This window comes from Equus caballus, chromosome 13 (genome assembly GCF_041296265.1).
Source record: "Equus caballus isolate H_3958 breed thoroughbred chromosome 13, TB-T2T, whole genome shotgun sequence".
Classification (NCBI taxonomy): domain Eukaryota; kingdom Metazoa; phylum Chordata; class Mammalia; order Perissodactyla; family Equidae; genus Equus; species Equus caballus.
Genome location: NC_091696.1, coordinates 43,734,834 through 43,758,933, shown reverse-complemented (window position 1 = coordinate 43,758,933; position 24,100 = coordinate 43,734,834). Strand labels below are relative to the sequence as shown.

Genomic DNA, 24,100 nt, shown 5'->3' with positions numbered 1-24,100 from the left:
CTGCCAGTAGGGAAAGACCTTTAGGCCTAACTGCCCTGCCCGCCCCCCCCCCCAACTCGATAGATGCTGCTGAAAATGGGAACTCCCTTTAGCCTCCACCAGACGCCGGGAGGTGGGCCTAGTCTTGTTGGGTAACTCATTGCTCAAGTAATAGAAAACAGAGGAAAGTCACGTTTGATGAGCCACTCTGTTGGGGTCAGTCGAGGGCCGGGGGGTGGGGGAACACTGATATTGTTGAGTTTATCTTCACTAAATACGTCAAGAGGGCTTGAGTGACCCAGAGGAAGAGTTGTAGGTTCTCTGGCCTCCGTGGAAGGAAGAAAGGTAACCAGTGTCAGCTGAGTGCCTGCCAAGGGCCGGGGCATGCTCTTGGTCCTTTAACACGTGTGATCTTGGTTTCATCCCACAGCACCCCTTTGAGAGAAGAGCTTACGATCTCCATTTTTCTGGTGAAACAGTGAGGCTTAGAAATGTTCAAAACTATAGATAAAGAACAGCCGTTCCTATTCATGGGATGCAGCTGGCCACGTGTGGTCCCAGATGCAAACCTGGTCTGTCGGCCTTGAACTTTCATGTTTTTCTTTTTTTTTCAACCATCTCATCTTGTCTCTCCATTGTGAAGGCCATGGGGCTTACAGAAATTTTAGAAATGTACACATTGTCGTGTGTTCGTAGACGCTGTAAGAATCTGAATCATGATCACAGTATTTTTATGGAGCCCTAGTTATGTATCAGCTCATTTAATCTTCATAGCAACCATGTGACAGAAGTGCTTCTATAGCTACCATTCTGTAGATGCAGAAACTGAGGCCCAGAGAGGTTGATTGACTTGCCCAAGGTCACCCAGCAAGTCACTGCAGATCAGGATCCCACTTCTGGCCATCTGGCTCCAAGCTCATCCTCCAAACCACTCCCCTACCTGCCCGCTTACACTGAGCAAGGCTTCCGTCTGTACAGGTGTTTGTGTCCACAGTTTCCTGCTTGGCATGGATAAGTGACTGGACTGCACCCTGGGAGAAGCAGGGCGGTGGGCACCTGAAGGCCCGTTCTCAGCTTTCAGAGGTGCCGTTTGGTATGAGAAAGGGACTCTCCCGGGAGAAAAACATTTTTTGATGCTCATAAAATTTAATGTTTTTCATTTACTATCTTTCTTTTGAAACTTGGGCATAATTTATTGAGCCGTGTTTGAAATATTCAGGAGGTCTCTCTATCGCTTCTGAGGGAACATGATTGAAAATGCACGCTGGCCTCCCCTGATTTCTGGAAGACGTTAGAATATGACAAAGAGCCACATAATTTCAGAATTTACATCTTTATGTGGAATTCTCTGCTTTCCAGCACCTCGCACAATAAATGTAAAAGCAACGCTTCAGGGTGAAATATTTTCTGGAGAAACCTCCCAATTGGGGAGCGAGTATTAGATATGTGGTATTATATAACTTTCTAGGTCTGGCAGCTGGTTCTCAGGAATAATAGTAAGTTGCCCGAGGTGAGCGCCCACTGTGTGCCAGCCTGGGTGCTCTGAAGTCCGCTCCTGTACCATTTGGCTCTCCCACCAGCCCTGCCTGCTCGACATGATGGGTCCCACTTTGCAGCGGAGGAGGCGGGGCAGGTGGGCCCCGGAGCCTCGCAGCGGCTGGGCTGGTTTGGACTTGTTCTCCCGCCTCCTGCTGGCTGACCTCCTCCCACCCGGCGAACTTGAGCTTAGGGCAACTTCTCAGAAGTAGGCCTGCTACCCCCAGGCCTCTCCCTGCTCCCAGGACCTCAGTGTGTTCCTGCTGTGCCTCGAGCCACACTCTATGGGAACTGTTGCGTCTGAATCCCCTGGAGACAGGGAGCTCCCTGACGGTCACCACTGACGCCCAGCAGCCAGGACAGTGCCAGGCACACCGGTGAATGACCAAATGAGTGAATGAAGAAGTAGTTCCAGAAGTGTGCAGGGGGCACATCTGGCCACAGATGGGAGGAGCTTTATCAAATAATGACCCCAGAGCCAAGAGACTGTACCGCGTGATGGTTATGAGCACGGCTCTGAGTTCAGACCCCAAATCTCTGCTAATGAGTCTTGACGAGGACTAAGCCTCTGTGAGCCTCCATTTCCTCATCTGGTGGATGGGGTGGATAGCCAGGATGTAGACACCGTGAGGGCCGGGATTTTTCTCTCTTTTGCTGCTGTATCCGTGGTGCTGAAAACAGGGCTTGGTAGTTGGGAGATGCACAAGAGAAATTTGGTGGATGAATGAATCTGACAATTTTCCAATATCGAAGATGAATTTCTGAAGAAGGGACTCTGCCACAGCTGGGCCTCGTAAGGTTGCCTAGGATGAGCTAATGTAGGGATGGTGCTTAGAACTGGGTTGGGCACTTGTGCCCAGTGAATGTTGGCTCCTGATGATGATGGCCTCCCCTCCCCTCCCCCCCATCCCCCCTCCTCGCCTGCCTGTCCAGCAGACTGGAGAAGGAGTTTCAGGCTGGGGAGGCAGATGAAGCCAAGGCTGAGCTGCCTTCCAACTCTGGGATCCTTGGAAATCGATAGTCATCCCCCGTGAGCAAGCCTGTCACAGCAGCGCTTTTGAAAGGAGAGGCCAGCAGAGCCTTTCACGATAACTCTTGAACCGTTCTCACAAGCCCAGTGGAGCACAGCTTATTGTACTTGTAATGGGTTGTCATTACACCCATTGTATGATGCCAGGTAAACTGCGTTATCTGCTGGGTTAACAGAAAGGAGCCTTTGCCCTCTCCTCCATCGCCCCTCCTCCATAATTGATGCAGCAGAAATAAACCCTGCAAGTGTCTGGTTTGTCAGTGCCTTTGGCAGCCATCCAAGTGACAGGTGGAGTTGGGAGAGATCCTGTGCTCCATGCCAGACTGTGCAGGAGACAGCACTGTCGTGCCTCCTCCTGTGGGAGCTTTGTGTAGCAAAAAGAGCCTGGATCTGAGCCTCAACTATTGCCATTGTCTCTGTGTGACCAGGGGCAAGTGTTCTAGCCCCTGTGGACCTCAGTTTCCTCTCCTGTGAAATGGGAGCAACATTAGCACCTAGCATAGTGTCTAAGGCCGCTGTGTGCAGTTGTGCAGGTGGTACACTGCACTAAGGCATGTGGCTCTGGGGACCAGTGGGAGCTGTATCCAGTCTGTGCCCCACTCACTGAGCCTAGGCCCCATGGGGCTGTGGCCACCTAGAAGGCAAACCTTTTCCTTATTTGTACAAAAGAGCCTTTATCTGGCCCTGAAAGTGCTTGACATGTACTAAGTGCTCACAAAACAGTAACTGCCGTTTCTACGACTGAGGAATCATTTACGGAGAAGACGGATGAAGGGATCAAAGGAGCCAGGGAGGGAGGTGAACTGAGCTTTGAGTTAAGCTGTAGGGGTAGATAGGATTTTAGGAGGTGGGCCCGGGAGGGAGGTGGAGGTGCTGGATGCAATCTCACTTGGTCAGCGTCTGTCTTTCCCCTGAAACATCCCTCCCTCTGCTTCCAGCCTCGCCCCTCCTCCCCTGCTTGTAGGCCATGCCAGGAAATAGGCGGGCGGCCGTTGAAGAGGTTTTCACCCTTTGGACTGTGGAGAGACCCTAATGGAGACCGAATAGTCGAATGTAGCTCCCTGTGTCCGTTACACTGTCCCGCGGAGCTCCGTCTCCCAAGGCCGATCCTGGCCGTGCTCGACCCTCCAGGACCCTCACCTGCATATCATTTTGAAACAAATTGCGGACGTCCTATCACTTTACTCGTCAGTATCAGTGACAAGTTTTAAGCAGAGGAGGGTCGTGATCTGGATTGGGTCTCAGGGGGCCACTTGAGCATCTTGGGGGTGGAGGGAGGACAAGAGGGCCAGCAGGATGGCAGCAGGGGAGGCTGTCGTGTTTGTCTAGGTGGGGGACGCGGGCGCCATGGACCAAGAGCTTGGGCCGGGATGGAGGCGGGGGGACAGATTGGAGAGAGATTAAGGCTGTAGGTTCTGTGGGACCAGCGGCACTGACTGTTTTTATTGGTGCCTGTTTCGTGGCACACTAATGGCTGACACCTACGGAGTACTTTGTGCATGCCCAGCCCTAAGCTAAGGACCCCTTTACATGTTAACTTACTTAGATCTCACAAGCGCCCTGTGAGACTTACGTTACTATCAACCTCACTTTATGAGTGAAAGGCTAAGGCCCAGATTGGTGAAAGCAACTTGCCCAAAGTCACCGCTAGGAAGGGGAGACAGTGCGTTTTAGTCCCAGGCCACCTGGCTCCGGAGTTGGCGCCTTAGACGCCGTGCCTTGTGGCCCCCCTGGCGGTGCTCCGTCAGGACAGGTGACAGTTGATGGAACCTGTTTAAAAACCCTCGCGGCTGCGTGATGTCTCTTGTGTTAGTCTTCCGTGACTGCATCTTTCAGGGGAGGGCTGAACGCGGGGTTTTGTTTTTGCCTTTTGCTCCTGTCGTTGCTCATTTGTCTCAAACGGCTGCCCGGAAGGTGTCGGCTGCTGTTTCATTATTGCGATCTCCGCGGACTCTGCCTTTGCTCTTTAAGGGCCATTAGCGGAAGGCAGGAAGGAAGAGGTGTCGTCTGGGCTGTTAGCAGCTGCTGCTCTGCGCAGCCTTTCTCCACGACTTGCCGTGTGTGTTCTCTGAAAGGTCACACGTCAGGAGCCCTGAGGACCAACGATAGGGACTGGGACCCAGCAGCTCTGGGACGGAGCTGTTGTGTCTGTTTCCCAGAGGCATCTCGTTATTAATTGAGCTGTTGTTAGTCCTGCGTCTGCCTTCCCCCTATTAAACCGTAATCCCAGACAAATGTTTTTCAGCATCTCTTCTCTCGAGCTCGGTGTTCTGAGCACAGAGAGGCTGTTACGGGGGAGATTAAGGGCGTCTCTTTCAAATGTGAGCTTATCACCAGGGCTCCCTTACAAGCCTCTACTTATCTCAGCGTCTCTGCAGGCAGAGCCCTCCCGGCACTGTCTCAGGGTCACTGGAGGATGGATGTCTCACAGGCTTCCAACGAGCATGTCACTTGGTGGCTTTACAAAGTGATGCCGAGGAGGACCAATCCCCAGATACCAGAGCTCCTGCCTCATCAGGGCGGGCCGGGACGACTGCTGGGCCCAGCCCCCTGCACAGCAGAGTCAAAGCCAAAGGTGGACTGTAAGGAAGGAAGGAATGGGAGAAACTCGGGTGACGGGGGATGTGGGCCGTGAGCTCTGGGGTCAGACGACCCCTTCTTGCAGACTGCTGACTGGACCATTGCTGTACCTTTCTGAGCCTTGGTTTCCTCATCTGTCACATGGGCTAAAGCTCTTGCTCCTGGGCTGTGATGTATGCTGATGTGTAAAGCACCCAGGATATTCCCGACCCCAGCCATCGCTTGAAGATTGTTCACTGTGGCAGGCACTGAGTGCTTCCCCAACTCTATTATTTCTTAGCTCCCCTTGACAAACCTGTGCAATAGAGGACAGTATCCTCATTTTACAAAGAAGATGCCAGGATCAGAGATGTGAAGTTAATTACTCAAAGTCACACAGCAGGGAGCAGACTGGGCCTGGGTTTGACCTCCATGCCCCTCGTTTTTCTATCCCCATCTGAGGTGTCCCCACAGAGAGGGCTCCAGATGCTGAACCTCCTGAAGTGACACATCACAGTCCCCAGAATGGCGTCGTGTTGGAATTGTCCTTTGGAAGCTCATTTGCAAAATGCCCTCACAGGAAGCAAAAACCCCTTTGAAGGAGGCCCATCCTGGCTGCTGGCAAGCTCCTGGAATCGTTACTGGGTTCTCTCTGGACCCTGGATCTGCAGTCGGGTCTGCCTTCGCTGAGGTTCTTGCTTAGTCTGTGTGCGTCTCCCCTTACTGCCAGGGCTCCCTCCAGAGAGAAGTTTGCACGTGTCTGTGGCAAGCCAGCCTGGGCCTCAGGTGGCTCAGAGCACAGTGCGAGCAGCCAGAGATGTGCCTTTTCCGGGTGTGTGTGTCTGTGTCTGTGTGTCGGAGTGTTGGTGCTCCTTGCCTTGGGCGATGCTCTCGGCCCTTGGTCCCAGATTCCTCACCTTCCAGGTCCGCTGCCCTTCCACTAGTATCTCGAGACAGCAGCTCAGTATCCCGCTGATGGCGTGTACTGAGAGGGAGGGTAGAGAGTCCAAAACATGGACTCAGACATTTGAATCCCAGTTCTGCTGCTTGCTTCCTGTGTGGCCTCGGGTGACGTGCTTACCCTTTCTGTGCCTCAGTTTCCTCAGCTATAAAATTATGGACAGTATGGCACTCACCTCCCAGGGGAGCTGTAGGGTTCCTGCGAGGTGCTTCATTGAGAGAACTGAGAGCAGCCCTGGTGCAGAGCGAGCGCTCTGTGAGCCTGACCTCCCCCGCCCCCGTCACCATCCCTCCTCACGTGGGAGAGAACCTCAGTTCACAGAATGCTTCCCCATTTCTCTCCTCCTTTGAGAGTCTCATGGCCCCCAGTGGAGGAGCAGATTGGATTTAAAAGCAGGAGACCTGGGTCTCCAGTCCTGGTCCTGTTAGGGAATAAGCTGTGTGGCCTCAGACAGGTCATTTAGCCTCTCTGAGCCTAGGCTTCTTCCACCCCCAAATGGACACACTGTTTCTCTTCCTGGATTATTTATCCTTCACCGGAAGAGTCACGTGATGGAAAGAACACACACTTTGGAGCCGTAATAACTGGGGTTCAAATCTCAGCTGTCACTCATGAGTTTGTGACCTGGGACTGTTTGTCACTCAGTCCCTGAGCCTCACCTTCCTCCTCTGGGAAATGAGGGCCATCAGGAGACTGTGCAAATGGCCCGATGTGCCAGCATCAGAGAGAGTGAGGGCAACTGTAGCTTTTCAAGGACTTCATGACCTGTGTCCTGGGCTGGGCCTGGACCCCGTTATTCCAGTTAATATTCCTAATTGGCGTGGTCTGCAAACCTGCAATGTCGCTCTACAAGGAAACATGTTTATGCATCTGAAAGAATGACAGCTCAACCAATAGGGTTGGTTCCATCTTATTTTCCTTTTTAACTTTTGTAACAAATTTTGTCCCAGAATTGTCTTATTTTGGCTTTCTTTTTTCATCGTTATTATTCATCTAATAATTTTTTTAGTTTTCTATGCTGCTTTATCTATAGCAAATGCATTGTAGATAGATGCTTCTCAAACTTACTGCTGTAAAGAACCACTTTTTTTTTTTTTTTTTAGAGATTTTATTTTTTCCTTTTTCTCCCCAAAGCCCCCTGGTACATAGTTGTATATTCTTCATTGTGGGTCCTTCTAGTTGTGGCACGTGGGATGTTGCCTCAATGTGGTTTGATGAGCAGTGCCATGTCCGCGCCCAGGATTCGAACCAACGAAATGCTGGGCCGCCTGCAGTGGAGCATGCGAACTTAACCACTTGGCCACAGGGCTAGGCCCAAGAACCACTTTTTTAAAAAGAAAATTTCCAATTCATTGCAGACTGATAGTTTTGTAAAATACAAAGAAAAATTTAGAAAAACGATCGAATTCCTGGATTTCCTAGTAACATGAAATTGCTGAAGACATTTCCAAATGCTGCCTGTCAATTTCCGTGTGCGTCCCAGCCCCTGTACCTGGGCCTGCTTTGGGAGCATCACTGCAGACTAACTGCTATGCTGTTGCCCAGAGTGACGAGCCTGCGCGTGGCAGGCGCCGCCGTCTGTTCTTGGCCACCAGGCTTGACTCGCTTTTTCCTTGGCTTGTGCCTTTGTTCACCCCAGTGAGAACTGGGAGCTTGAGAGCTGGCAAGTGGAGGCGCTTCGTGACATCCCTCTTGTACAAATGCTGCCCTGAAAAATGAGCTTTTCTGCCGCTAGGGGTTAGCCCACCTGCAATTCACACCTAAGGGTGTGAAATGCTCCCCCTTTGTCTCTGCCAGCGCTTCCCAAATCTGACTCATCATCACAGGCCTGGGACCTTTAAAACTACTGCTTTGGACTCTCTTCCCCCATCGAATCAGCATTTCTGGGAGTGAGGCCCAGGAATGTGCATTTCTCAGCAGCCCGCCAAGTGGCTGATGATCAGCTTGCTTTGGGAGCCTGTGATCCCTCCACTCTGCAGGGCGGACTCATCTCCTCAACCCCCGAAGGGCTCAGCTTTCTCCAGTACCCCGAGGGGGCGGGCAAAGAGCACAGACAGTGGGGCCCTGCCGCTTCCTGACTCCGACTCCTTAGGCTCATAGCCTGACCTCTCTGAGCCTCAAGGCCCCATCCGTAGGAAGGCATGCCACTCTGTGGGGGGTTGCAGGGGTCACAGGAGCTAATGGGCATAATGCCAGGCAAAGGCCTGGCTCGTGGTTGGTGTTCAAAAGTGTGCTAAGGCAGAAGGGCACTGGTGAGGTCTTTGTGTTTACCCAGGCAGGCGTAGTGTCATCACCGCAGAGGAGGCTCCAGATCCCTCCCCATGGCCAGTGCAAATGGGACCAAAACCAGCTTGTGTGTTTTATAATACCTAGGTAGATTCTCAGGCATCTAAGTGAACATTCTGGGAGAGTTTGGGTATGTGACCAAAAGAGCCTTAGTGGCTGCTAAAATTTGGGGGTGTTGTGGTCTAGTTAATCAGGAAGTGTCTAATTAGGTGGCTGAAGGAGGGCAAAGCATGATTTACTCGAATGTGATTAGATAGAACATTGTGATATGAAAGGAAATGCCAGAGGTGTTTTTCTTTTTTTTAATTTAAAATCCTTTCATGATTTGGCAGGTAATTATGCTAATTCCTGGCATTTTCACAGACTTAAAAGCTTTTTCACAGCCACATTATTTTTGGAGATCATCTTCCCTGATGCTCCAGCTGGAAGGGATTGCTCAGTCTCCTGAAGCTCCAAAGGCATCATTTTCCAAAGCGCGACTCAAATGTCACCTTCTTGATGACGCTTTCCCCCATCCCTAATGCCAGAGATACCCAGTGCATGTCCTCCTCTAGGCCAACACATGGATCGATTGGTTGTGGCTGCCTAGGTATCTTCTTGAGGAAGGAGTGTAGCAATTGACTAGTCCTGTCTGCCAGGGACCAGGCCATGGGAGAAAATAGCAGGACCCCATATGTTTTCCCAGCCCTCTGTGCTTGGGTGTTCAGGTGGGTTCCAGCCATTTGGAGCTGAACTCCTGCTTCAAGCCCCTGAGCAAGTAGAGGGGCAGGATAATTCCCCGGCAGGGATTTGCCAAGTCACAGGTGAGTGGTTTGAAAAGTGTGAGAGATGTTGCCAAATAGCATTGTGACTTAAACTTCCTAAGTCCTTCTACCATCTCCTCTCCAGCCTAAAGGATGAAACCCAAATGGTGGCTGATAGGGATTTACACCTTATTAGCACATGAGTTATGCACTTTCCGAACACAGCTCAGGAACTGCATCTTCTACCAGGTGTTCTCTGTGGATCTGTCAGAGAATCAAGGCTCCTTTCCCAGTCTTCTGGCGCACATTGGGCTCTGTTTGAAGCTGCATCAGCTGTGGTCACTGTTCCTCCACCTGGCATTTGCTTTTGGTTTGTCACTGTCATTAGCGTTGTCAAATGGCGTCTCCTCCTCAATTGCCTTCAGATTAATTTTCAAGGAACTACAGCTGCTGAGAGTAGAAAGAAATACAGCAGACTTTTAAAGTGGCCCTGAGCATTGGTGATGCCAGGATACAGTGCATACCTGGCTGTGATGTAGGGCATGGATTGCATAGGAGGCTGCCTGGGATGTGCCACGGCCAATTAGAGAGGTGACTCCTGAGTGTGATCTCTGGGGCGGCCTTCCCTGACACCCCGTCTTCCTTCCAAGTCCTCCTCTCTCCCTGAGCTCTATATAGTTTGTCTGACCTCTAGGATGTGAACCCGTGGCTTTCCTGTCCCCCAGCACTTAGAACAAAGCCTGGCAGATGGTTAGCAACTCTGTCAGTGACATTCCCGCTTTGGGGGACAGAGTCTCTCACCACAGCTGTCTGAACTACTTGTTATGGCACGTGTGGCCCTTTTCCACCTGGCTTCTGGAGACCTGCCTGTCCTCCTCCTCTTCTTTCATGTCCCTTTTATGTGCTCGCCCATTACATAAAACCCGCTCTCATTCACTGAACGTTTGCCATACCCAGACACAGTGTTGAGCCTGTGAATTGCAGGGGCTCAAAATCTCCACACAGTGGCCCAGGAAGTGAGAATGATTTTTGATCCCCGTTTTGTAGGTGCATGGCCTCAGGCTCACAGAGGTTAAGTGACTTGCACCAGAGCACACTGTCGGTGAGTGATCAGGCCCAGGCCTATCTTGCACCAGAGTCTCAGCCCTTACTGCCTCTCTCAACTGCCTCCCTGCCAACCTCTGGGCCTTTGCACCTGCAGTTCCCTCTGCTGGATGTGCCTTTCTCCTCTTTGTCTAAAGGGTGATTTCCTAGAGCTTGGCATGTTTAAGGAACGTAGAAGACTTGTGACATCAGTGAGACGCCAAGAGGGAGGAGGGGGCAGGAGATGGTGTCAGAAAGAGAGACTGACACCATATCTTGAAGGCAGTTGGAGTTTATCCTTGGGCAATGGGAAGCACTGGAGGTTTTAAACAGTGGGTGACAGTATCAGATGCTGCTTTGGGAAGCTCACTCAGCCTGCTGGGTGGAGAATGGCTCAGAGGGTGCCTATTCCCTATCCTGTCCCCTGCAATTCTCTGTGGCTCTTGAAAATAGGGAATGAATGTTAGATGAGACCTGTGGGTGCCCTCAGAGCCTAATAGAAATTCCAGCAGGCAGGGGTTGTGCAGCCTGCTTTTATTTTTATCATAATGGGAACTCTTTGTGATCTCAGGTTTCTCCTCTGAGGCTCTCTCTGAGTCTTGAATTCAGTTTTAGTTGTACTAGAGTTTGGAAAGAGTTATTCGAGAAACAGTAAGCTCGGTGTGGTTTATGTAAGATGAAAGCTGTTAATATGAATGGCTGTATGTAGGGATCTATAATATAAAAATTTGGAATTTTAGAGCTTAGCTTAGTAACAGTGAACATTGCAGTTTTAATGGCTGCTGGAAATTATTCCATCAAATTTTGTCTCCCCCGTTCCTTCGGGTTTTTTTCCCCCATTCCCTAGTGAAATGAAAGCTTCGTCTGACGTGGTCAAGTCATTCCTCTGGCTGCAAAAGAGAACCAGGGTTTTGACAGCTCACAATAAACACCACTTGAAGCTGGGATGTTTTGATGTTTTATGCATTTATGGAAAATTATTTTAACACTCTGGCTCCCACTGCAAAACAAAATAAAAACATAAACAAAGCAAAAGCCTGTTTTACTTTGGAAATGACAGTGGCATTTATTTAAAGCTCGAATTTTACGGGGCCATTAGCAGGTATTTAGCGGTGATATTAGTCATGGTGTGTTTCCTGCTTGCTGTGTGCTAACTGGATTCTCAGCCCTGTGGAAGGAAGCTCATGGAGGGTTTATGTATTACCATGTGGAGGCCCCGCACAGCCGTTATTAGCCATAATGTGTGTGTTTGTGAAAGGCCAAAAGAAGATCATCTCAAGCTTTATTATACAAAAGGAGTAGGCAACTGGGGAGTATTAATTTTAGGGCTGAACAATGAGAAAGCTGGTGAAGAGGCTCGGTGACTTATTCTCCCTTTGTTAGCTGCATGGTTCACACAGTGTCTTTTGTGCCATTTTCACTTTGCATTTCACACCGGTTTGAAAGAGGTGGGCACCTGAGGGACAGAGGGGGTGCCATCTGAGTGGGGATTCACAGCGCAAATTAATGGAAGCATCAGGATTATTATCAGAAGCCTGTAAATTTCATGTTGATTGCACCGTGGCTCCCTTTAGTTTCAGGTGAAGAATTTTAATTCTTCTGGAGTCTAAGTGGTTATTCTGGCTAATAGAGAATGCTCATTATTAGGAAACTGAGAAGTAAGGAAAAGTAGAAAGAGGGGACTTTGACTAATATTAGTATCTTGGTATATTTCCTTCTCTGTCTTTTACTCTTTATATAATGTATCCCTCCAAAAAGGAGGGCTCCCCTTTATTCCTCCTGAGGCATCAAGACTCAGGTTAATGATCCTTTCTTTTCATAAAACTGCTCCCTATATCCCTTCTTAATCCTGACACCATTTTCTATTTCGTGTAAAGTACTTATTGAAAATGATCGGATATTATTTGTGCATTATGTAGAACATAATCAGTGCCTTGACCGTATAGGATATCGTTGTGCTTTTTGTAAGTTACAGCTGGAAAGATCTGTTGTTCATTGTGTACATCAGTCAGGGACTACCTTCTGGCCGCCTCCATCTTAACTTATTTGGGATCAGCCAAGAATATTGAATGAATGTTGAAAGATTCGAGGGCTCACAGCAGGCCTGAGTGTTGCATCTGGGCACCGTGGAGTAGTAGGGCTGTGGTGTGTAGCCCAGAGGTCCAGAGCAGTGGCTCCAGCGTCAGTCCCTCATTAACTCTGTGACCGCGCGCCAGCTCCTTCAACTCCTACGACGTTGCCTCTCTTTCTCTAAGGCAAGAATAGTAGTCCCCGCCTCGTAGAGCTGGTGCAGTGAACACACGAGGAGTGCGAGAGAGGTGTTTCCTGGCGCAGAATGAGCAGTGGCTGAAGAGTGGTTGCCCTGCTGCACTTGTGTCTGTCCCCATCACTGTCACCATCCTGACGAGCCTCTGGTTCTATTTTCTCTGTTTTCAGCACCAAGGCCCTGATTAACAGAGATGGTCAGTTATTCTAACTGTGCCATTGGGACATTCTTGACAGGCATAACTCAGATTTGAAAGAAAACCTTTGCTAGGAAAGTGTTAATTAGGAATAAAAGCCTAAGGTCCAAAAATGACCTGATAGAGTCATGTTCTGACTGTAAACTGTGGACGGTTGATTCCACGGTGTTAAAATCAAGCCAAAAATGTATTCAGCTCATGGGTGGGTTTGCACAGCTTGTAGGTGAGTGGTGTTCTGTCTCCAGCCCAGACACTCTCCCAGTGCCTTGTTGATGCCCAGAGAAGGCGGGGCGAGTCATTGGGGAGGGTCTGCCCTCTGAGCCTCACTGTGTGATGCTTGTGTGTTGCAGGTGGCGGAGATGCACGGCGAGCTGATCGAGTTCAACGAGCGCCTGCACAGGGCCCTGGTGGCCAAGGAAGCCCTGGTGTCCCAGATGAGGCAGGAGCTCATTGACCTGCGGGGGCCGGTGAGTGCTCCCGAGGTGGGGCGGGTCCCGGCCTTGCCATTCTGCCCGCTCGGCCTCTGCTGCCCTCAACCCCACTGATGAGTTTGTTCCTTGCCGAGGGTACAGAGACTGAGAGAGGCCATCCGTATACCCACCATCCAGATTTTATGTACGTTAACCTTTACCGCATTTGCTTTTCTTTAGGTGGGATGGGGTAGAATAAATAAAATGCTACAAATTCTATCGAAGCCCCCTTTGCAACAGTTCGTGCCCCCCTGAAATCAATACTCTGACATTGGCATATAGCTTTCCCCTCCCATATTTTTATACTTTATTACAGAGGTAAATTCCCATGAACAATGAGCAGTCTCGGTTTTGTGTAACTTTTACCTATGTAGTATTACTTGTACATATCTCTTTGCCCTTGTTCTTATTTGTTTTTAATTCAATATTATGGTTTGAGGACTATCCCACATAGATCTAGTATAGGGTTTTTAAACTGTGGCACTTGATATTTTGGTCTGTACATAGTCATACATCACTTAATGATGGGGATATATTCTGAGAAATGTGTTTTTAGATGATTTCGTCATTGTGCGAACATCACAGAGTGTACTTACACAAACCTAGAAGGTACCGCCTACTAACGCCTAGGCTCCTCGGTACTAATCTAATGGGACCACTGTCGTATATGTGATCCGTCATTGACCGAAACGTCGTCGTGGGTGCATGACTGTAATTCTTTGCTGTGGGGCTATTCCGTGTCTCGTAGGATGTTGAGCAGCATCTCTGATGTCTACCCACTAGAGGCCAGTAGCACCCCACCCAGGCATGGCAACCAGAATGTCTCTAGACATTGCCACCTGTCCCCTGGGGGGCACAAACATCCCTGGTTGAGAACCCTGATCTGGTTCATTCACTTTCCTGACTCTAGTTCTCTACTGAATGAAATACGACAATATTTTAATCTGGTCGTGTGCTCATGGGCATTTAGGTCGTTTCCAATATTTTGCTGTTACAAACCGTGTTGCCACGAACATCTTGTCCTTTGTGCACAGTTATAATGGCTGCTTCCTCATGTTAAAACTTTTTTGTTACGTCAGATGTTGAATGCCCAAAGCTCGGCAGATTAGTGTAATGCACTCTCGTGTTAAGTTGAACTGTTACCAATCGCGGTCTGTCTTATTTCAAGTTACCTGTACCTGCCTCCCCCATCTGCATTGTTTCGAGTCCAATCCTGGGTATTATTTCTGCTGTAGACATTTCAGTATATATCTCTAAAGAACAAAATATAAATATAATATCATTGTCAGCCCCCATTACCAACAATTCTTTGGTACCATCAAATACCACTGTTCACATTTCTTATCGTCTCATAATTTTTTATCGTTTTTTTTTTTAAATTGAGATCCACATGAGAGCCGTGTGCTATAATTGGTTATGTCGCTTACATCTCTTTTTCCTTTTCCAAAAACTTGCTTTAAATTCTAGTAAAATATGCATAACATAAAATTTACCATTTTAACTATTTGTAAGTGTACAGTTCTGTGGCATTAAGAGTGCATTTAGATGGTATGCAACCATCACCACCATCCGTCTCCTGAACTTTTTCATCTTCCCCAACTGAAATTTTGTACCCATTAAACACTAACACCCCCCAGCCCTGGAAACCACCACTGTACCTTCCGTGTCTGTGAATTTGACTACTCTCTGATGTTTCTTTTCTGCAGAGTCCTCCTTCATCTCTCTTGCTTACGATTTATTTACTGAAGACACTGGGTCGTTTGCCTTAATGGAGTTTTTGCAATTTGCTGATGGCAGCTCTGCAGTGCTGTCTGACATGCTCCTCTCTTCCCCGTATTTCCTTGTAATGGCATTTGGATCGAGAGGCTTGGATTCAGGTTTAATTTTCCCGATAACATAACTGTGTGGTTTCATGGTACTTTCTATAAGGAGATGTATAGTGTCTGCTTGTCTCTTTTTATGATATTAGTAGTCATTCATCATCACTTCCTACATCCATTACACAAGTGTTTCCTTAAAGTCAATGCCTAAGTGTGAAATTGCTGAGTTGTAGAGTGTGGTACCTTAAACTTTACTGAATTTTGCCTTATTAGAAAGTAAAAGTACCTATTTATGGTCCCTCTGTCAGTGTTCAAGAGTTTCTGCTGACACTTAGAGGTGTGAGGTGGTCTTAGTGTGCATTTCTCTGATCACAAGTGAGGTGGACCATCTTTTTATTGGCTTGTTGCCCATTTTGGTTTCTACTTCTGTGACTTCTTCTCGTGGACTTTGCCCATTTTCTATTGGATTGTGTTTTTCTTACTGATTTGTAGTAGTTCCTAATATATCTTTTTCAGTTATGTGTGTTGTAAATATCACCTCCAAGCCTATGATTTTATCACTTACTTTTAGTAAAAATAGAGAATTTCAAACATGTAAAGGCAAAGAGAATCATTTAATGAAACCCCATCCACTCAGCTTTAACAATTGTTGACTCAGGATCATTTTTTCTGCGTTCATCTTCAACTCAGCCCCTCCCCAACTCAGATTACTTGGCTGCATATCCAAGGCATCATATTATTTCATTCACAAATATTTCAATATTTATCATTAACAGATATTCACAATACTGTTATCATACCTAAAAATTAACGGTAGTTCCTTAATATCATCAAAAGTCCAGTCAGTGTTCAATTTCCTCCAGTTATCTCAAATATTTTTTCAATTTATTTGCTCTAATTAGGATCATAATGAAGTGCATATATTACAGTTGGGGGTGATAGGTCTCTCAAGTCTCTTTCAAGCTGTACATTGCCCTCCATCTCTCTCCTTTCCCCCTTGTCTTTTGTTTGTTGCGGAAGAAGCTTGGCCCTTTGAACAGTAGTCTTGCTGCTTAGGATCCTGCTGACTGTGCCCCTTTGATGACGCTCACCGTGTTCCTCTGTCCCTTGCGTTGCCTTTGAATCGGTCGTGAACTCTGGAGGCCTGAGGAGTTGAGGTTTGGTTTTTTGACATGACGGCTTCACAGGTAGAAGCGCAGGTGAGGCTCAGGAACATTGGTCTGGAAGAGCGCTGTCGGGGGTGCCCATTCCCACCAGACCCCCTTTGTTTCTGTGAGGCCAGCACGTGAATGTAACCTCCTGTGTTGAAAGCCGTGCCATGAAGTCCCTGACTGAGTTTGTTGCCTAACTCCTGACAAGTCCCCGCCTCTGTGGATTTCTGTGATTGGGGACAGACAGCTTTCCGTGAGAGGGAGAGCACCTACTGTGCACTGCGAACCCTTTGAGGGAGGTGTTTTCATCTCCATCTTATTGCTTGACTCAGGCTCAGAGAGGCCCCCAGGCTTTGAGTGAGTATGTCGTGGAGCTGGATTCTAACTCAGATGGAATCACAAGGTCTGTTTCCTTTCTCCATTCTGCTCTAACTCTAGGGAGCTGAGGGGACCAGGTAGGGAGGGTGGGTCCCTTGTGTAACACACTGCCCTTCTGAGCAAGGTCCCAGGGGTCCCTCTGCGGTGGCCTTCCCAGCCATGCCCCACCTGAAAAACTTGGGCAGTGTTCAGTGTGGCCCCTCCCTTCACTGCATCTGTAGCCCTGTAGCTGAAAGGACAGTGGAATTATGGGGATGGAGAAGTCCCAGTGCTGACCTCTGTTTCCCAGGGTGGGCGGGGCTGGTGTGGAAGACAGACAAGGCTCTCCCCCATCCCTGCCAAGCTCCAAGGGTCCTGGCCAATCCCAGGGCCCACCTTACTGTAGAGGGACCTAATGGCAGGAGGGGACCACGGAGTGGCCCCATTCCTTAGGATAGGTTCACTGTGAACCCTGTAGGAGTCCTTGTGTGTCCCTTATGCTGAAAGAAAGATAGGTGACGACCGTCACTGCAGATGCATTTTCAGAGAGCGACTTAGTGCATTATTCTCCTGTGACTGATAAAAACAGTCAACTAGCTAGTACAAATCAGTGACCCCGGATTCTAATGGCTAACATTTATTGAGTAGTTGCTATCTGCCAAAAATTTGACTAAATACTTTTGAAGTATCGATACTTCATTTAACGTTTAATCCTCGCTGACCCCAGCAGTGATAACTATTAGGATCCCCATTTTGCAGCAGAGGAAACTGAGGCATAGAAATGAAGTAACTCAGGCAACGTCACACAATGAGAAGTGGCAGATCTGGGTCTGTCTGCTTTGCAAGTTTAGATTTTGGGATTTTTTCTTTTTTTGGTGAGGAAGATTAGCTTGAGCCAACATCTGTGCCCATCCTCCTCTATTTTATATGTGGGATGCCTACCGCAGCATGGCTTGATGAGCCTGTAGGTCCATGCCTGGAATCTGAACCCATGAACCCTGGGCCGCTGAAGCAGAGCACGTGAACTCAACCCCTACGCCACCAGGCCAGCCCCTAGATTTCTTGTTTTTTAAACAATTGAAGCTTATACAATTTTTGACCTCTTAATAAACCTTGTTGCCCCCATGCTAAATAGTCAAATAGTATAAAAGGTGTTCCATGAAAAATAAATCTCTCTCCTACCCCTGGCCCCCTGATTTTCCTACCAGAGGCAATAACAATTATGAGTCTTGGATTTGTCTTTCCAGAGATGAGCGATGCCTGAGTAAGCTGCATGTACGCGCCTACACGTCTTAATAACTAGGAGCCTGCTATAGTCACTGTTCTGTATATTACTTCCCCCCCACTAAACAATATACTTTAGAGATCTTTTTATTATACCTTACATGTCGATCTGAATCATTCTTTTAAAGAATTGCATTGTGTTCCCTTGAACTGGCAATAGCATAATTTTTTAACCAGGCTCCTACTGATGGATATTGAGTTGTTTCCCATTTTTATTTTTTTTAATTTATTTTAAAAGATTTAAAAGGCACCTGAGCTAACAAATGTTGCCAGTCTTTTTATTTTTTTCTGCTTTTTCTCCCCAAATCCCCCCAGTACATAGTTGTGTATTTTAGTTGTGGGTCCTTCTAGTTGTGGCATGTCGGATGCCGCCTCAACAGGGCTCGATGAGCGGTACCATGTCTGCACCCAGGATCCAAACCAGCAAAACCCTGGGACACCGAAGCGGAGCGCGTGAACTTAACCTCTCAGCCACAGGGCTGGCCCCTCATTTTATTTTTTTACAACAATGTTGGTATAAAATTCTTGTGAAATCCTACATTTAGGTCAGAAGGTTGTCTGGCATCTTGTGGGGCTCAGCTCAGCTGGATGAAGACCACAGGTCTTGCCTTGCGAGATTCCAGGGCATTGGGGAAGACCACCACCATCCCATCGGCCATCGTCCTCCACCTGTTGCAGGAAAGCCCCTTGTGGGGGCCCTATCCCTCAGGAGCTCAGCGTTTACCAGGCTCCAACCGTGTGTCAGGCACACGCCGGGTCTTTACCTTCATTCTCTCATTTACTTTTGAAGACAAGCCTGTGAATCAAGAGGGATTATTATCCTCATTTATAAATATGGCAGCTGAGATGCAGAAGGGTTTAGGCCGCACTGACTTCTCGTCATGCTCCACCACGGTGCTAGGCCTCCAGCTCATCAGCCTCTTTCTGCTCCAGGCCCCTTGCCTCTTCCCTCTATAGGGCCTTTGCTCCTGCTGTGCAAAGAGCTCTGGCTGGATTCAGGCTCTGGGCCCCGGTAACTCAACCCTCAACGTCAACTCATCGCTTGCCAGGGCAACCTCCCTGATGCCCTGGCAGGCTCAGATTTTCCATGCTGTTTTCTGCTTTGTGTATCTCTCCCTTCTTCTCTTAACGTAATTTTAAGTTTCCTTATCATTGATCTGTGTCTGTCCCCCCTGCTCCATGAGGGCAAGTTCCATGTCTCTTTCTGCTGCCTTTGGATCCCGGTGATTCACATGGTAGGTGCTGGTAAATGAGTTGACTCAGTGAGTGAATGAAGGTCACTGGTGGGTAGCGGTGGAGTCCACATTTTCCCTGGGCTCCTGTGACATCAAGTCCACCTTCTCTCCTCCATCCCGCACTCCGTTCTGCTTCGAGTCTGATGCCCTTCAGGGCAGTGACATGGTTCACACAGAGGTAGCTCTGAGTGTCCTGGGATCCTTTCCTGTGGGCAGTTGTGATGGTCAGAAGGGAGGAGAGAATAAAGCAGTTGTTAAGGGCCTGAAGGCTGTTGGTAGGAGCTGGCCATTTGGGAAGTAGCCCCAAGGGGACACTGTGACCTTGTCGTTCTTGCCTCAGGATGCTCTGGTCCTCTCCCCAGAGTCAGACAGCCGGGGCCAAAGGAAGAGAAGGCTTCCTTTCCTTTTCACAGCGAGAGGCACCTGCTGTGGGATGCAGCCTCTCCTCCCCTCCCTGCCGCTTGGCCTGACTCTCTGCCGACCCCGGGTTAGACCTCCTCCCAGAGCACCAGAGGGCAGAACCCTGTGTGCTGGACTTGGAAACCCCGCTCCCTCTTCTGTGAGTGGGGAGTAACATGGCAGCAGGTGCACGGCGGGGCTCCATGAGACACTGCCCGTGAAGCAGCTCAGTGGAGGGCCGTGGTCAGGGCCCCGACTGTTTCCGTCTCTGACTCCGCAGGGCCTCGCATCGTGCCCGGCACACAGTAGGTACTCACTAATGTTTGCTCAGGGAGAACTTCCTCTTCAGAGAGTGGAGGGTGACTGCATGGACCAAATAACTTTTTAAAACATAGACACAGGGGCAGTTTCCTCTGGTATCTTTTTGTAATATTAGAGACTCTTAAGCTAAGTCACTTATTTTAAGGAGAAGGAGTTTGGGATTAAGGGTTGAAGTTTTTCCTTTTCTTTTTTTGAAGGTAAGTATTTTTAGGCCTCTCTCATTATTTTTTTCCCCCTCTGGTATAGATGTGAATGAATGCCGGAGTTTTTTACCTTTTAGTGGGATTTGATTACAGCCCTGAAATTCTCTGGGAGAAGAGCTTCTATTTTGAATAATAAATGGAGACAGGGAAATAGAACCTTGTGAGATTGAGAGATGTAGAGGTCAATTAAAGCCTCAGCTCAGGGAAGGCTGAAGGCAAAGCATCTCATTAAATGCAAGTTCCCACGGGGGAAGCAAACTTGGCCTCGCTTTGTACAATTGAAGTTGGAGTCCTCTTTTTTCCTGCCCCTTTGGTGGGTCTCTGTTTCTCTGTCCCAAGTCCCATTTAAGTGGATCACTCTACTTAAGCAGAAAAGGTGGCCCGGTGTGGTGTGACTTGAGGCCTGTGGCATGGCCACCCTGACTCACAGCATCAGCCCTGGTGGCTCGTTTGTCCCGTCACTGCTCTCACCTGTCCCCTGCCTTGTCTGATTGGTGAGGGCACCCCTCTGTGTTAGCTGCTTTCTGTGTGGTGTTGGCATGCGTTTGTACCCTCTCGCCCTGAGAACAGCCCTATATAGTTTATGAGGCCCATTTTTCAGCTGAGCAAACTGAGGTACAGCGCCGTCTCCCGAGTCACCCCTGGGCAGGCAGCTTTGTGGTCATCCTTGAATGCGAATCCAGGGCTGCCTCACTCTTGAACACCATGCTGCTTGCTCTTTTTGCTTTCAAGTCAAATTTAGTGTCTGTTGTGTTGGAAGCACAGTGCCCTCTGTGGTTTTAAAGATTCAGACCCCTCCATGGTGAAGCGAGCACACCTTCCTACCCACTCCCTGCAAGACAAGTCTCTCCTTCCTTGTCTCCCCCCCTCACTTTGTACATCAAAGGATTTTTTAGCCTACTGATCACTTCATCTTGATATCAGAGGGCTTTTTGGAAACGTGGAATCTGGAGAAGGCAGAGTTTCCCAAAAGCAGAATAGTGATTCAGAGGATGTACGTGATTGGTCCCTATACAAAAAGGGGGTGCAGTGATGGACTAAGCTTAAAAAATGCTAAAAGACAGTCGATATGCTTCTTTGCTGAGGCACTTCCCGAGAGGGCACCTTGTGCCTCTCCAACCGGGGTAGATAGAGCGTGCTTTATAGGCGTCATTCCCCTAAGGAGTGTCTTTTCTAAGATGTTTTCTGAGGATTGTGTTTGGGAAAGTTAGGGCCAAGTTTCATATCAAGTTACTTACCCATGTACCAGCAGGCGAGGAGAAGCCTGGTTTGTGTCATGAGCCTGCCCTGGCATGGGGTCTGCAGGGCCTGGAGGAGAGGAGGTGACAGTGCATGGCCGTGGGGTGCCGTGGGCCTGTTCCCATGTGAATGGTGGCTAGGTGTTCTGTCCGGGTCCGACTGGCCTGCCACTGACTCCCCCGCGGGCCCGAGTCTCCGTCATCTAAGCAGCACTGTGTTCCCAGGCGCTTGGGCCTCTTGCACATTGGCGCTCGAAGAGCCGGCTTCTGCCTTTCTCCTGCTTCTCTGTTCTCCCTCTGCGCTGTTTCTCTCACTTTCTCTGTTTCTCCTTTTGTCTCTTTGTCTGTTTCACTCTTTTCGTTCCCCTCTCTCCCTGCTTCTCTCTGCTCCTTCCTTCCTTGGTCTGCCTCTGTCTGTCTGTATCTTGGTCGGTCTGTCTCTCACTTCCTCTATGCCTGTTGGGCTCCATCTGCCTCTCTGTCTCTCCCCATGCCCGAATCTCTTTCTCTGTGGCTGTCTCCCTCTCTGTCTCTCCCCTCCCCCACTCCCTCCCACTGTCTCTAGTTTCATAAACATTTACCTTGCTCTATGGTGTGACAGTAATTCCTCTTCATTGCAATTGCCTTGAAAAACTGCACATCCTTTCTGTTTCTTCATCATCGTCCAAGGCTTTTGTGTTTTGCATGGGGGTCCCTGTGAAGTGACTTTCATTCCATCAACTTCCACGAAAGCTTTTGCAGACCCTCAGCTCTTGCCCGCTCCCTCCCCAGCACTGGGCTGGCCACTAATCTGTGTTTCTGTGGCACTTTGTGCCCCAGCATGTGTCGCTCTGTGTCATCACCTCGTGTTGACTTTCCTGTTTCTCCTGTGGACTGAGAGCGTCCCTGAGACAGGGACTGTGTGCTCATGTCCCCTTCTCAGAGGCTGGCACACACAGCCGCTTACGGAGCATAAGAGGGGTGAACCTGTAGTATCCAGGGTAACAATCCCTTAACCACGACCCTTGGTTATCCGGAGAGGCGCCTTCCTGGATCCCGCCGCATGACGGAGACTTGCTCTTGATCCTCGCCGTAAGCTGCTTGGTGTTTCTACGAGGCCCCGTCCCTCCCCGTGGAAGTGACCGAGCTGGTGGGAGAAAAAGACGAGTAATTTAAAATTCAGGGGTGAGATAGATGGAAAAATTCATCCCGAGTTTTGTAATAAGGTTTACTTTGAAATAAAATGCTTCCTGGGACCTTCTTGGTATCTTTAAAACCTTCAGAGGGAGTGATCTCATTTGAGGGCTGATGCTATTTAAGTACAGAAGCTTAATAAGAAATATATTTTTCAGCTGGGCGGCACTTGCCGAATATCTAGCGATCAGGTACCAAATTGTCTGCGGTCCCACAGCAGCTCTAACCATCGCATTCCAAGTTATAAGAGGCTTTTTAATTCAGCTCTTGGACATCCGTGTTTTAATCGTCTGCCGTCTTGAAGGAGATTATTTTTAAAAGTGCCATTTAAGAGAGGCTACTAAAAATATGTCTCACATAGAGGCTTAGCTCAGAAATATTAGTTTTTGACACAAAATCATCTGGAAAGATGCTTGCAGAACCCACTTTAAACCTCTCAGTGCCGGAGACTAAATGCCCCTCTTTGAGCCCAGCTGTCCTTTTCTGTTGATGGGCAGAGACTGAGTGATCACGTGCTCCTTGACGCTCATGCTGAAATCACAGGCCTTTCTTCCTGCGTGTGCCCGCATTCAGCTCTTGCCCCTGGTTTCTGCCTGCCTTGCCCATCACCGTGGGTAGTGGGGTTCCAGCGGGGAGCCCTGAGGGGCTACAGTTTAGGGTTTGGGTGGGCAAAGCCTGGCTACCCAGGGCTTATGAGTGTGGACTTTGAAAGCGCATTTCCATTAAGATCAGAGTTTTGTGTCTGTTGGCAAATGCAGCGTATGCAAGCTTCGCCCCGAAGCTGGTCCCATATTGCTACAAATAGGAACCGTTGGCAAGGTACAAAAGAATCAAGATGTACACACTTCGTGCTACATAATGACTTCGGCTGTGAGTTGAGGGGGGGATTTTCTGCGCTGGCTTCTGCTGCCTGTCCGTCGCTCGTGTTTTGTGTGGCTGTCTTATACAGAGTGTCGGGGACGCCACGGGGATGTGGCAGATGTAGGAGACACGGGCTACGCCTTGATGAGGTCAAAGGACAGAATATGTTCTGGGTGACTTGCGTCTTTCCAGTTTGATTTCATTTTGACTGGGAGGCAGAGGTCCAAGCGACAGAACTCTGAGACCTTTCCTGCTACGGATTCGGAAGAAACAGAAGCCAGGATTACGGGGCACCTTTTGACTCTCTTTTACCTGTTCTGTCTCCTCCAGCGTGGGATGGTGAACGCCTGAGGCCCTGTGCTTCCCTTTCATTTGCCACCAAGTTCTTCCTGAAATGAGCTCGCCCTTCCCTCTTTTGTTTTCCTCTGACCCAGGTGCTCAGATTTTGATGAATCCAAATCCCGAGCTCGTGACACACGCTCCTTAGTGGTGCCTGCGAGGTCTGCTCTTCTGTAACCAGTTAGCTCTCCCTCTCTGCCGCCTGCGGCTCTCAGACTGCACCCCCGCTTCCCCCACCAGGTGGCCACCTCGAGACCCTGGGTTGCTTTGCTCCTGCTGATCATTCTGTATTTTACTGGCATGTGGGTTTCTCAATAGGATGTCATTAGCATGGAAAAGCGGTTCCTGTATGGGCTGGACTGGGCTAGGACCTGTCCCATGCGGTCAGACTGCAGCACTGTCCTTGACTCATTTCATTTTGGTCATCCTCAAAGCGTAAGACTCTGCCAGCCTCTTCCATCCTGTCCTAGTCATGCCTTGTACATCTTACTGACCAAGACATATCCATCAAATCCTAATTTAATTTATTCTGTTTCTGCTGAATTAACACACACAGTGTTTCCAAGGATATGCAATAACTACGTGATTATACTTGTGCAAACCCTCTAAC

General features: G+C 48.9%; 1 protein-coding gene across 9 annotated transcripts in view; it reads left to right on the top strand.

Moving 5' to 3' along the window:
• The window catches only part of SNX29 (sorting nexin 29), a 589,016-nt gene that overhangs the window by 304,393 nt on the left and 260,523 nt on the right, over positions 1-24,100 (top strand). For all 9 annotated transcript variants that reach the window (XM_070230995.1, XM_070230994.1, XM_070231001.1 and 6 more), the window contains one exon: positions 12,990-13,106. In XM_070230995.1, coding sequence (XP_070087096.1) covers positions 12,990-13,106 — 117 coding nt within the window. The remainder of the gene's footprint in view (positions 1-12,989; positions 13,107-24,100) is intronic.